At 42.8% G+C, this 14,687-nt stretch overlaps 1 protein-coding gene across 1 annotated transcript in view; it reads right to left on the bottom strand.

Moving 5' to 3' along the window:
• Kap-alpha3 (karyopherin alpha3) overlaps positions 1-14,687 on the bottom strand; it is a 54,155-nt gene that overhangs the window by 36,022 nt on the left and 3,446 nt on the right. Inside the window, exons 2-5 of the mRNA XM_084593206.1 lie at positions 10,251-10,456; positions 5,551-5,646; positions 4,061-4,146; positions 3,876-3,962 (exon numbers count right to left, since the gene is read on the bottom strand). Coding sequence (XP_084449332.1) covers positions 3,876-3,962; positions 4,061-4,146; positions 5,551-5,646; positions 10,251-10,456 — 475 coding nt within the window. The remainder of the gene's footprint in view (positions 1-3,875; positions 3,963-4,060; positions 4,147-5,550; positions 5,647-10,250; positions 10,457-14,687) is intronic.

Below are 14,687 nucleotides of genomic sequence, written 5' to 3' on the forward strand. Positions count from 1 at the left end.
GCAAAAACACTTGACTAGCCCAGCGTGTCTTTGAATGCCAGCAAATAAAATGGATGCTCCAGACAGAGTTGCTATAGATGTCGGAACAACCCTCCACAAGTTGAAACACATGCTTAAAATTATTAATCCCCTGGGTGCTGCAGAGGACGAAAAGATTTTTTTTTTTTTTTTTCAAGCCCGTATTGCCTCTACAAATAACTTTCACGTTCTGGCAATGTAAGATTTGCTTTTACTTTCCAGATGGCAGAATTCACGCAAACGAGCTTTCTGTGCTTGTAAAAGCTTTGCTGCACTGAAACTGCAATGCAAAACTATTAATTAAATTGAAGGGGAAAAGCACATCAGAATGAAAGCAAGAAGATAAAACAAAAAAATTGCTAGCGGCTTGGCACAACAATAGCATGAGCTAAGCGGCATTTGCCATTGAAAGGTGTGGAGCGATAGTAAGTTCCAGATCTAAGCCAGGAGCACAGGCGGCAGACTTTGCTCTCTACCGCTAGTGAATTGGGTTAAGGGCTCGAGCAATGAAAGCCCTATGCGACCAACTACCCTCTCCCCTCTGAGATACAAGGCAAGTGTAATAAGGGAGCAATTAAAATAGAAACCTGAACATAAAATGAGGTTCCCTTCCCCATTTTATCAATTCCGGCATCATTATTAATCAGCGCTATCAGCATCAGCTTTCTGGACACTGGAGGCACTATTTAGCCGTGGCATCGGCTGAACTGTTTCGATGGTTTTGGTTTCACCACGCTGAACCCGCCATTCTCATGGCCACAGAGCCCAGGACACACACGCAACCGGAAGAAGGTTGATCGTACCTTGTACGACTTAGGCATGGTAAAGCAACACTTGGCGCATTGCACAGGTTTCTCATGGGCCTCTCCAGCCATGCTGGCCACACCCTACAGCCGAATCGTGGATCCTTGACCAGCATTCCCAAGGAGCACTTCGATCACACTTTCAAGAAATGCGGGATACTGAACGTGTTTAGAGGTACTGAAATATAGTTTCTGCAGAAAGATGTCTCTAGCAAGGAACTCTCAGCAAGCAATACACGCACCAGACGACGCCAACGGAAACCCCGAATCTGAGAACACTTCTGAAGTGCACACTCCATGTGGTGCTAGACACAAACAGGCGTGAACGTGGCGCATGAAGGCCAGCATCTGTGTTGCTATCCCCCGCCTGAGCTGGAAGCAGCCTACTGGTTTCAGAACAGTCGGAGGACCACATGGCTTCCGCGATTGCCGGGCGACGTGAGCTGCTTTTACCCGCAGAAGGGGAGCGAACCAGGACCAGCACATGTTTGGTCGCACTATTCTACGCCTAATGCAGCACTGCATGGAACACGAAACCGCAGAATGCATTCGATTCGCAGGGCAATTGTAAAATGCAATGAAAATAATCTTGCTGATCTTTCCTTGCTTGAGTTAGGCGCAGATTGAAAACCTTTTGTTTTTTGTAACGAAATTACACCTCTTATTTGCAGGTCTGTACTATACGCGATTTTATGGCACTCATAAGCATCCGGCCGAGCGCAACCATAAGGCTACAAAGGAAAGCTATGCAGATTTATCAGAAACAAGTAGAAAAAGTTGCATATCTTCCTTTCTAGCCATATGGTTGTCATAGGATGGATGGTAATGAGTAATTACTTTATTACAAATCTGCTCCACATTGGCAGATTCCTCTACAACATTTGACAAGGGCACTATACTCCCGGACAAGTTACTGTGGCTATGCAGCCAAAGCTACAGAGCCAAAACGCATCAGCTCAGTGCACTTCAGAATATAGCCCCTTGATAAAATATGCGAATAGTGCTCTGGAATAGTGTATCATCACAGAAATCCCTAGTAGAACCCCGCTATAGTAAACTCTGATATAGTAAAGTGAAACAGAAGTCCCAGTTCATTTTCCATAGACTGTACATTTCTTCCCCTTTATAGTAAAGATATTTTTTGTAAAAATCGGTTATAGTAAAGTGCGCCCGACAGACGACTCCCATGATATGGCATCGCCGCTCGTGCACTAACCAGAATAGCTAGGCAAAGATTTTTTTTATTTGAAAACAGAAAAATAACCCAGAGTGTTCTTTTAGGTGCCTTTACCACCAGGCTTAGCAGCATTCAGGAGAGCCTACTTTACGAAAGCCTTGGAGCCTTGACGGAAAGTACGCAGCACATAGGAAAAAGAACGTAAAGCTGTCTACAAACATGGAAAGGAGGCGGGGCGGTCCGTTCAGAAAGTAAAGGATAGTAAAACTGCCGCAAGAAATGGGGAAGGGGAAGAAACGGACGAAGATTCACATCACTGTGCAGCACAAAGCATGAGGCAGCTGAGTGAAGGCGTGGCGTGTGTGGTCTTGCAGCACTTGACTGCCACACGCATTTATCATTTATTGCCTTTTAAAAGACAGAAACAGCGAAAAGTGACACCGTGTTCATGCAAGGCTTTGGTTTTCACATGAAATCCTACTTGGTTGTATTCGTAGCTATGTTGTCCTCATGTTTAAGAGGTACTTCCACAAGATGTCAAAAAATTTTATCACTGAAAAAAATTTCAAGAGATGAGGGAGAGGTGGAAGGTAGTATTTTTTTTTTTTCTTTATTAAGCAATAAGACGTGTTCAGTAAGTACCCATTTAACTACCAGACAGCATCTTCGGGACCATGTCATCACCAACAACTGATAAAGACCCTGATATAGTAAAGATTTTTTGCTGGTCCCAGTGACTTTATTATAAAGGGGTTCTACTGTATTACATTAGGATTGTACTACAGCATAGGCCAGTGCAGTGCAGTGCATTTTATTATCGGTACACAATGATGTAGCTGCGCCATCTGCCGGAAATGTTCCGAAACGTTCGTCACCTGCTGCTGCTGCGTCTACCCGTCGGTTTCTGTGTGCTATCCCAATGTTCTTGTTTCGGCAGCGAACGTAACCTCGAATACACGTTCACTTACACCCTAAGTAGTGTGAAGAAAGACATTTCTGCGTCGTTGCAAGCTTGGAAGCCATTATTCCATGTAAAGGCGAAACTGAAACCAAAACCGTACACGAGGCCAGACATGCCAGAACTACATGGTGTAGTAACACCACGATGAAAGCTCCGCACCCGTATCCTTGGCTCCTTAGCCACAAAAACTTGTCTGCGAGTATAGGCACGCTTTCGTGAAGCTGCCGTGCTCTCAAGTTTTGGCTTGCACATACAAGTGCATGCGTGACCCTGATTTAGGACTGACCTGCACGTGAATAAGATGACGATGGACAGAGCGAGAAGGTGGCTGTTTAACATGTGCGGTGTCAGCTTATTCGTTTAATGCAATGGCCAAGGAAGCTGGTCTGCGCGCTTCACCATGGGTTCAAATCCCGTTGGCAGTCATAAGCTATTTAATATTTTTCTTCATTATGTACAAAGTCCCACTGTGACAACAACAATGTGGCTTCAGTGCGTTGCGCTTCATACCGGGAATCCGCAAGCGTTATTTTTTTGTTCTGCACATGCAGTATACTGTCGCACATGCGCAGATCACAAGAGGGCACTTTGGCGAATGTCGTGTAGACATAATTGTCTCACTGGTTTTTCCGGCAACCTTAAGCGATAGAGCTTATTTTGCAAAAATATGTTGCACTGTAAACTTTTTCATATTGAGATGCAACTGCATAAACAACTAGCTATGTTCTGTCAGTTACAATATTTGTAAGGATTACTAAGGCGCACTCCACCTGGTCATAACAGACAATGTATTTGAGCACAGGAAATAGTCAGTGTAATAGGACACAAGATCACTGTGCAACCTAGGAGATACAACCTTGGAGGACTGCAGTGAAGAAGCACTCTGCTAGAAGCAAAAAGCAAGTGCACAACTTACCAATTATATTGCCTAATGCCCAAACCGCTTGTTCACAGACGTTCTGGTGCGGCGACCTCAACAAGTCCAGGAAAAGTGGTACTGCCTCTGGACATGTGTGCAAAAGCCATAAAGAGGTTATTAATAAAGAATAAGCTTGAGAAGCAAAGCAGACACCAAGAAGTGCACCTAGGAAATAATCCTACCTGCATTCACAACTGCCTGTGTTTGCTGCGATGTTCCTGACGCTATGTTTGTTAGTGCCCAGGCAGCCTCAAACTGTAATGAAGGGCTGAAAAAAAATGTGTTCACCTTGAAATTTCCCGGCCAATTTTATGTCACACATGCAGCAAGTGATATGACAAATAAGCCTGCATGGATCATCCAGGTAATAGATACAACTAAAAGATTAAAATAAACATTAAAAAGAAAACACATTTCCACCCTTCTTTTAAAGAGAATAGCATACCACACTTCACACTAGTGCCAGGTGTGGCCAGAATATTACGGAGCATACTTCAGCCTTAGAAGTTTTCTTATGCGTTCTGCAAATAATTGTTTTCTTTTTCCTCGAATTCACGCACAAGCCCACCAGTGGAATGTGTGGATATAGGTTTAGGTTTAAAGTACATCCAAACTTTCGTTCAAAAAAACCACAAAAAGAGATTGACTGCTGAAGTGTGCCCCGCGGAAACACACAAAACTAGTAATTTCATGATGGCATGGTTATGCAACTCTACATGTATTTCCCACTTATAAAAAGTTGTCAGAGTACTATATTGAAGAGAACTAGACCACCACTTATTTCGCATATATAATTACATCCTCCCAATGTTAATGTTTCATTGCGATACCAGTTGCAATTGATTACGCCTGGTTGCACCAAGACATTATGGAACAGGGAGCATTCTAGAGCAAATAAAAATTATCACAATACAGCTGCCCATAGATTTTTCGGACCCTCAAGGGGCCAAGCGTCTGAAAACTCTGGCAGTCTGAAAAAAACGAGTTCAAACTAAAAACATCACTTTATTTATCGAGCAGCTTAAGAAATTGGTCAACCTGTTTCTGCGGCGGAAAAACCACACAACAATCGGAGTGGTCCGATATGCACAGAGGCGCTGGACACCGACAAATCAATACTGCTCCATGACTAAGTAGGAGTACCATTGCCTCGTCATGAAGCAAGCCCCTGCCGTGCCTCTGCCACTGCGGCCAACCCGTGCATGCGTGCTACGCTCCCAGAGTCCGTTGGCTCCGTCGCACAGATTGTGCGCGGAGGCAACATCCCTTCTTAGTATTCATTTTCGCTCTCCAACATGCAACAGAAAAGAGATTTCATGCTTATACCAAGCCTTTAATTAAAGAATTGTGCATTTTTGCACCTTTAAGTTGTCCATATTAGTGCGCATTTTGTTTCGTTTGATTAGCAAACTTATTTAAACAAATACTGAGCACGCACTTTTATAACGAATATAGGATATAATGAACAAGTTTTCGCGCTCTGTACTACTGCGTTATAACGAGGTTAGACTGTATTTGCCACCGCCAGCTGCTATCGCAGAACGCCGCATTACACAGACGTAAAAACCATCGCCTATTTTCATTTTTCACCTTTCAGTTGTGTCACCTATGCTAATACATCGTCAATAAAGCTATGTCTCACAAATCAGTCAAAACACATTTAGGTACTCACTTGTCGTGCCTCCGTAGGGCCTGAACTAAGATGGGCAGGATTCCAGAGTTGATAAGATCATCGATAGGTGGATTACGGTCACTCGAGAGTAGCCTCCTGAGAAAGGGAAAAAAAAGCACAATAGTTCAATCTGTGTGAATGGCCAAAGAGGTTTGGACCCCCACTTGGAAAAGAACAGCGTGTGTTTTGGAGCAGCTGTGCAGCACAAATATAATCATATTACAGCAGTATTATCATTTTGGAGCAAATTTTCTTAACGCACAAATCCTTAAAACAAACTTAAAATTTCTCTAAAAGATTTTCATGCCAAACAAACTAACAATTGTTTGTCGCTGCTAATCCAAACAGTTTTTGAGATGAGAAACTGATATGTTGAACTGCGTTACTTCGCTACCTACAGCGCCGTCACCACGTGACAGTACGACACCAGCTGGAATGCTGTACAATAAACAGTTGACCGCAATTGTGATACAAATGTTGAAAAAGCTCAGCAATGAATAGGTCCGGATGCATCGAGCGATGCATCATGGATGTTGATTTTGCTGCGCGCATCACACGGACGCTTGACGATACCCTATCTTTAACTTTCTTGCATCACTAGGATATTTATTGCAATCTGGCAAGATGAACGAACAACAAACATCGCTGGCTTTTCTCGTAATAGGACATGCGATGGTTTTGGATCATATCAAGCCAATGGATACTTTTCGGCAAGCTCAACATTCACCTCATCATAGTTGTACATCTTAGCACTGCTAAACGGTGTCCAAAAATGCTCAGCCGACTCAGCTGCAAATGCAAAGGATCATGGCAGCTGCATTTCGAGAAACACCCGTTGCACAAGAACAGCGTGCATTTCGACATATGAAATGTTGTGCTAACGAAAGTTCAATAGACATGAACAACACGGCGATCTTTCACACTAGATCTTTAAGGGGATGTTCAGACAGTATGATATATCTGGGTTCAATATATCCAGGACAGACTGTATGCAACAATATTTAAAAGCTTATGTTTTTCCTAGCCTTCTTTTCTTATAAAGTGCCAGGATGTAAGAAAGGTCCACACTGTACAATAAACTGGTACAGTAGAACCTCGATATGTTCCCGGTTCATACGATTTCCCATTTCATACGTTCATAATTGCGAGCAGTAAAACATCTCCCATTGAGTAACACTATTTTTTTCCCGGTTAGTACATTCCCGGACAACACGATTTCCCGGCTACTACGATCGAAATTTCGACAAACTGTGGTCGTATAATACGTTTTGCGATCAACCGGACATATGCTAACGATCACTAGCGACGTAAAAAACTAATAAGCGGTGATCACCTGCTGCAGTTGCTTTCCTGCAGTGCTTATTTGCAACGGGGCGAAGCATCAAAGAAAACCAATGGGCCAGTATATGACCGCGAAAACATGACTTCATGAGGAAAAATGCGGTGGCTTCTTTTGCGGTGCCTTAATGGTATAGAGATGAAACATTTGATAACTACAATTACAGTGAAGGCTCGTTAATTTGAAATAACGGCGCGGCGGCGCCAAAGGGTAGAGGTTGGTGGCCGCGACGGCGGCTGCCTGCTCTTCTTTTTCGTGCAACCTCCAAAGCTTGCAACTAAATACTCGTTAATTCGACACCTGTTAATTTGGAAATACGGATAGGTACATCTGTCGACGAAGTCGCAGCTAATGCCCATGAAAGGCTATACGACGTCGAACGAGCGCTATGGGTTTCCAAAAGAAAACGAAATCAATACGCGGGAAAAACTTTTCTCTCTTTTTTTTTGTGATAGTTGTCCATACTTCCACGCACAAGTCATCAAAGCATGCTGTCAGTCGTGATCATGACACCAGTTTTAAGCACCGATTGCTTCAAAAGGCGTTTGCACTATCACGCTTTCCTATGATTGTGTGGCATTGGATGACGCCCGCCCCAAACGAGACACGATGAAGCGAAAAAGAGGCCTGCACAGCTGGACGGGAACTGGCAGTTCGCTGCGCAGCATCTTGGCACACTGCCAAGAATGCACGATGGAATGCAATGGTGACGGTGTGAAATGAGGACGCGGTAAAGAACGCTTTTTCTTTCTTTTTGGTCAAATTTTCAGTCGCAAAAGTGTGTGTGGGTGGTGGGCGGGGGGGGGGGCGGTCAAGGGGGTCGTTACCTGAGTAAATACGGGAAATTTACCATGCTGCAAATGGTTCTTGCGTTTTTTCGAGACTGTTCGATAATTCTAACTTCTTTTTCCGATCCAGTGAAGTTCAAATTAAGGAGCTTTTACTTGCAAACGAGAGGGCCGGGTCTGGGGGAAGCATCATGAGCAAATGCGCGCCGACTGCGAGCCATCTAAGGAAGCGATCCCGGGTCGTCAATCCTTCTGCGAACCAGATCTGTCGCTAGATCTCTTAGGACAATGTAAATACGGACTGAATTCTGCGAAAGATAAAAAAAACAGTTGTGCATACTTCGTGTCTATAAATGCTAATCTACATTTTTATACAGTGAAAGTCACAATTCTAAATGTCTTTGTACCTCATTAAGCCATTTTTTCTCTTAGTTTTAGGCAGTTCGGATCGTACATTTTCATGGGTAATATGTTTTTTTCCGTCCATTTTTTTAAAAACATATCAATGAGGTTTCACTGTATGCACAAGCCTGTACAAATGCCAAATCAATTTTTTCAATTTGTGGAGGGGGGGGGGGGGGGGGGTGCGCTTGCCAAAGTATGTACTTCTTCCAAGAACTTGGACTTCTGCTGCTAAGCACTTGCAAACCAGGACATGTCAAGACCAAAGCCATGCAGGCATGCAGGGGTTGAAGCAGTCTCTAGCTTTTTGGAGCAGGTACGGGAGGAGCAAAAGCCCAATATCGGAGCATGTTTTAAGCAATTTATGGGCTATTTCAGCGCACTTTGGAAGAGGCTGACAGCATTGATTGCTACTAAGCGCATTTTTTTTTTTTCACAGTTACAGTCCATCCATTCTATATAATTTGGCCTCCAACAGAGTAAAAAAAAAAAAAAAAAAGGTTAAAATCAACCTAAAGTTTGAATTATCTGATGAAATAAAAGAAATTGCCAAAAATAGTTTGCATTACAGTAATTTTATCTGATAAACAGCCGTATGACGGCTGTCAGAATGTGAGAGCAAACCCAAGTGAAAACTAGTTTTCCTCTGTTTAGTCAAGCACTTTGCTTTGTGCACCCACACACTGGAGGGGATATTGAAAGATTGCTCAAGCACCCTAAAAACTCCGCTACCCTTCTCGAAAGAGTATTGATGCCTCTGCACAAACCAGTCCCCTCACATTATAAAGACACCACCACGGAGTGGTACCGCGAAGTGCGGTGAAACTGCACGTGACCAGCTAGAAGCAGAATGTGGATGCACGCGCGGAAAATATGCGTAAGAACACCGTGACACCATTCCCAAACAAAAATAAAATAACAGTGATGCCTCAAGCAGGATCAGATGCACGTGCCCATCGCAGCCGCGGGATGGTATGAAGTAAAAGCAAATCTAAAACTATATGATTAAGCTTTATTTCGAAAATAGTGAACTTCCGATTATCGTCATACCCGCTACAGCGCACACGATCTGAACGGACACAACTGTTACATGCAAGTCAGGCTCGGGAGGCCCATTTCGGCAATCGCTGACGGAGCGTGTTGCACGCAGCCCGCCATTCACATCTACCCAGTTGGACTCAGGCAAAGAACTTGATCGGCCGCCACGCTGAAGCTAATCGCGCTCACTTTTCGCAGATGTGTCCCCTTTAAATGGGCATCGGCAGGGCTGCACTACCAGTTCAAATTATCCAAAGTTCTGATTTAACTAGGGTCAAAACAAAGAGAATCTACTTTAGTCTGAAAACTGCATGAAAATTCATTCTGTATCCCATTAGCCAGATTTATTTGTAAAGATTTTTGCTCAACTTCATGAAAGAAAAACAGATAAGTTACATCTACTGTAAAACAGCAGTAGAATCTATTTGCTGCAATCAATTCAAAAAGACTTGTGCCACCAGCCTTTCGTGAAAGCTGCGGCGATAACAGCTTCATGACAAACACCAATGGTAGATCCAACCTGTCGTGGATGTGGATGCATTTGCATAGTTTTGTAATGAGCACACGGTGTTGCTCAACAAACGTTATACTCGGCTAAATTTGGCACTGCATACTTGCAGTGGTAAATCATCGCGTAAACTGCCAGTTAGGCGCAGCTTGGCACAACGGGTGCGATTGGCACAGAATGGCGCAATTGGTGCAACACTTCCATCACTGGGACATGCAAGAGGATGTCCCGAAACTGAAACATACTGAAATGGAACTGGCCGCCTGTGGCACCCGAGTGTAGGTTTTCTGGCTTCCAACGTTTAGGTGGCCTCTTTGCAGTCATCTTTTCAAGATAAAACTGCCCTAACAGTTTCAAAACAAAATATACTTCACAATTCAGATTTACAACTGTAATAAACATTTCTCAGCCTAAAAGATCCCTTGAACTTGAGAAAATGGGCTGTGGTGCTAATGCCTGTATTTCAGTTCTAGCTCATTTCTACTTAGCAAAACCTTTTCTTGCAGTAAGAGTGATCCCTTTGTGATTAGGAGTTGGTAAAATCTCCATGCAAGCCAATCTGATTTTCTCCTTAGTGTCCGTTTAATGGCGTAACCCTAAGTATGGGCTGAATAGAAGCTTTTACCTGGCCGACTGGACAGCACTGAGTTGAACGTTTGGGTCGCCACTGCTTGCATTGTGCACGATAGCCTGGAGGTCTGGGTGGCCGCGATCAACTTCTTCGTCATCCGTGGAGTCCACTTGGGGCACATTACGCCTCTTGAGCAGTGATTCGTCTCTCTTGTTCTTCCTTAATTCCACAGTCACCTCATTACGCCTCCTCCGCATCTCCTGTAAAACAAAGCCGTCAGCACAACTGAAGTTATGCCTGAACTACAGCAAAATAAAACTAGATGCTACTGCAATACTTTCCATTACACTCTCGTCAGCACAGCTAAAGTTATGCCTGAACTACAGCAAAATAAAACTAGATGTTGCTGCAATACTTTCCATTACACTCTCACATACAATGTTCGATGTCCATTCGAAAATATTTAAAATGTTGATCTCGAGATTTGCTTTAAATGTAGACAGCATGAAAAAAAAAAAAGAACGCAATAGTCCCTTATTTTATGCTCACAGACCATCATGACTCGAATCAATGGTCAGTTCCGAACACAGTATGGCTAGTCATGTCATTTGCACTTCTAGTGATACAAAGCCTCTAGTACCTTCCACAACAATGCTGAGTCCATAAACCAATACAAACTGTGATCGAGGAATTTCATAGCACAGTCTCTTTTGAACTTCACATTTCTTCATTAATCCAATGAACAGTATATGGCCAGCTGATGCTTGAACTTCATTACAGGAATGCACACAAAATGTGCAAATGTTGATAACAATCAAATCAAACACTAACTTGGAAAAAACACTAATTTTACCATTTAGTACTACTTCCAATCCCGAGTGTTACAAATTCACACAGCCTCCATGGACCAAAGTCAACTTAAGGACACTAAAAATCTTAGATGTCACATCCATAAGGATTATGGAAACACACAACCTCGTCGCAGGCTGATGCCAAAAAATTTAAAAGCGAGTAAGCTATTTCCTAACGGCCTGAGAATGTGTGTTATGCACATTAACAAAGTAGCACAGCTGGACCAATTTTTATATGAAAATCAAGAGAAAACTACTAATTTAATTTCTTTCAATTACTTTCAACAAGAAGTATAAGCTTACTCTCACTATTAAATAAAGATGCTTAAGCAAACCACTGGACATTGACATAATCATGAACGGACACCCGATTCATCAGACGGATAAAATGAGAGTACTAAGGCTGTGGTTACAAGAAGGAGGCAAGCGTGATCACACGATCAAATCTCTTACTACTGTAACCAACCAAATCCCTAGATAGATAAGCAGGATAACAAAAGAAGGGGGATCAAGGAACAAGACGCAATACGGATAGCGACAACCCTCGTCATCCTACGCCTCACCTACAGTCTCCCATACCTAAAAACAACCAAGACGGAAAAGAACAAGATAAACGTGCTAATCAGGAAGGCATACAAATTGGCTCTGGGATTGCCACCATATGCCTCTAACAGCAAGTTTGACGATCTGGGCATGCACTGTACCTTTGAAGAACATAGCAAAGCTATGCTCGACTCCCAGATCAGAAGACTTAAACAGACCAAGACGGGCCGTGCTCTCCTTACAAAACTCAGTTACACCTTTAAGATGACAATAGCGCAGAAACCAGAAATATCGCACCAGACATCAGAGACACTTTCACAGTCAGACCACTACCCAGACTGCCCTGTCAATCATTACGGCAGAAGGAACGCCAGAGCCAAAACCCTTGACAAACAACTGAACACAAAACATTTTGTGATGTACGTCGACGCAACAAGGTACAAAGGCAGAGAGGCGACCGCAGCCGCGGTCACTGACTCGCGAGGCAAGCCCATATACGGAACAAGTATACGAACCAAATGCATCCGCACAGCGGAAGAGGTGGCAATAGCCCTAGCAATCCCAAGAGCCAACCGAAGACAACACAGTTATTGGATAGTCTCGGACTAGCAAGCCGCCTGTCGAGCCTTCCAAAACAACAGGATTCATCGCATAGCAAACAAGTTTCCAGCAGGCCGGCCAGAAGGAACAGACCCAAGTAGGCAACACATGATTGTTTGGGTCCCCGACACTGGGGTGGAGGGTAACATTAGAGTAGATGCCGTCGTCCGAGGTTTCACTAGCCAGGCAGGGAAGCCCTTGTTGTCCGCAGCATGGCCGAAACAAGTTTATTAATTGTTAAGACTCTGGACGGCGACATCATTATTTCAGAAGGAAAAGAAAAGCGGGTTGGGAAAAGGAGAGACAAAAAGAAAATACCGTGATAACTGCTGGCTCAATTAAAAAGAAAGCGTTTTTGTGGATTCGGAAAAACATTTAACAAAAGAAAGCTAGAAAAATATTGTTGCGAAAGGCCAAATAATCGATCTGGTCCAAGGACTACACCAAAATGGCCATGCTTTTCATTGTGTTTCGTTTCCTTTTCTCGGCGGCGCAGATTACAGCGGTAGAGGTACAAAATTAATGCACCTTAAAAAAGAGCGATGGTATTTTTAAATTACTAGCGCACTAATATTTTAGCGCATAAATTAAACATATGGCATAATAACACTTGCTTGTTCATGTTTTTGTATCATAAACTTGGTGTACATGAGAGTGCTCGTGGCGCTCCTCGGGGCAACGCTAGCCACCTTGTGCAACATTTGATGGCCTTCACGACCTCGATACGATAGAGTTCTGAGCTGTTCCGTTGACCAGACAGACTATAGACTCAACGGCCATTGAAAACACCCGTGTGGCAGCGTTTGAAGGCCTTCAAGTCGAAAGACAATCAGTTTGAGGGCCTTTGAAACGCCCGTGTGACAGCGGTATAAGATACTTTAGAAATAAAATGTTTACAGAATAAACAGAACTTCCTTGAGCTTCTTGAATGGTTGCAGGACATTATGACAGAAACCCTCCCATAACTAAGCTTGAAATTCCAGCACTTACACCAACATGCTACATAAGGACTAAATCCAGCCTTTTCAAAACCACTCCGAAAGACACAAACAATGAAATACAAAATCAATCCCGCTCTAATGACACTGCATATACAATTCTGAAACATCCCCTCTACAATGCATAATTTATTTATAAGGAATTAACTTTTTTACATGTCTACACCAAACTGCACCCATGAACTACAAGGAACCTCTGTACTCAAATCACCAGACGGGAGCAAAACACTGAGACAAAACTGAACGCCTTGTGTATGACCTAAAGCATTTCTGCTCAGCAGAGACACAAGACTGTTCAGGTGCAGTAATGCAAAAGCATTTAGGCGTCATTTTACTTCCTTCACCGTTTTATGATTCGTTCCTTTAAAAAACATTTTTTAGTTTCCTCAAGGCTTTAAGCTAGATAATGACCATCACAGACACGCTCTCAGTAAGTCAGTGTAGAATAAAGGTTAGCGCGCTCAGCTGGGATATGGAAAGATTGTGATTTGATTCCTGGCATGGACCTGATTATTTTTTTTTTTCTTAATGTCAGTTGATGTAGACATGCTCTGAAAACAGGCTCTGCCAACACTCACTGGTGACTCCACTCAACGAGACAAGGAATGGCTTTGCATTAAAAATGGTGACTACTTGAAATGTCAAGTCTGCCTCGCATCCTGGTTGGCACATTCAGGTTTGCACTTTCATGCAGCATGATTGTAAGAAGACTGATTAAAATCAATGAATGGAGACTATTGCAAGAAAACATAGGAGCTAAGCTTATAACATACTGCGAGAGTACAAAAATGGTTTATTTTTCAGTGTGTTGTAAACACAAGAATTATGCCAGTACTTCAAAAGGGCTCTGTCACCTCATAAAATCAAAAATAAGGTCCTTAATGTGCGAGTGTAAGAAACATGACATCCAACACATAATAACTGAAATTAATCTGAAGTCATCTTTCAACGGCACTAAAGGACGTGTAATGCATAGGACTGACAAAAGACAGCTTAGACTAAAAGAACATAGACAATAACTTTGGTTGTGTGTCCGTTTTGGTAATGATGCACAAGACACAAGGAAGGATAAATTGCCATGTGGAATTACCATTACCCCAGCTAAAGAATTTCCACTAGGCATATTTTTGAATATTATTCAATTTCTATAATGGCAATATAAATCTGACTTCAAATCATGGCAAGGGTATTATTTTTTATGTTTTGTTACTTCTACCATTGCTTCAGCTCTATGGTACAATGTTAGATTTCGCAACACAATGCACAAGAACATATGGCTACAGCTCATGCAATGGAAGGTTAGTTATTGGAAATCACTCAGCGCTCCAAATACAGACAGCCATTACAACAAATAAAAATACATATGAACAAGTTACACACTAAATATAATGACAGAAAGATGCACAGCCTTCCTGCATCCAGGTGCATTTCATATGTATATAAGCCCTCGTTAAGGAGAGCATAGTAGCTATCAGGCACAACACACTACTCAAGAAGGC

Source organism: Amblyomma maculatum, chromosome 2 (assembly GCF_055883805.1).
Source record: "Amblyomma maculatum isolate TAMU_Amacu chromosome 2, ASM5588380v1, whole genome shotgun sequence".
Lineage (NCBI taxonomy): Eukaryota > Metazoa > Arthropoda > Arachnida > Ixodida > Ixodidae > Amblyomma > Amblyomma maculatum.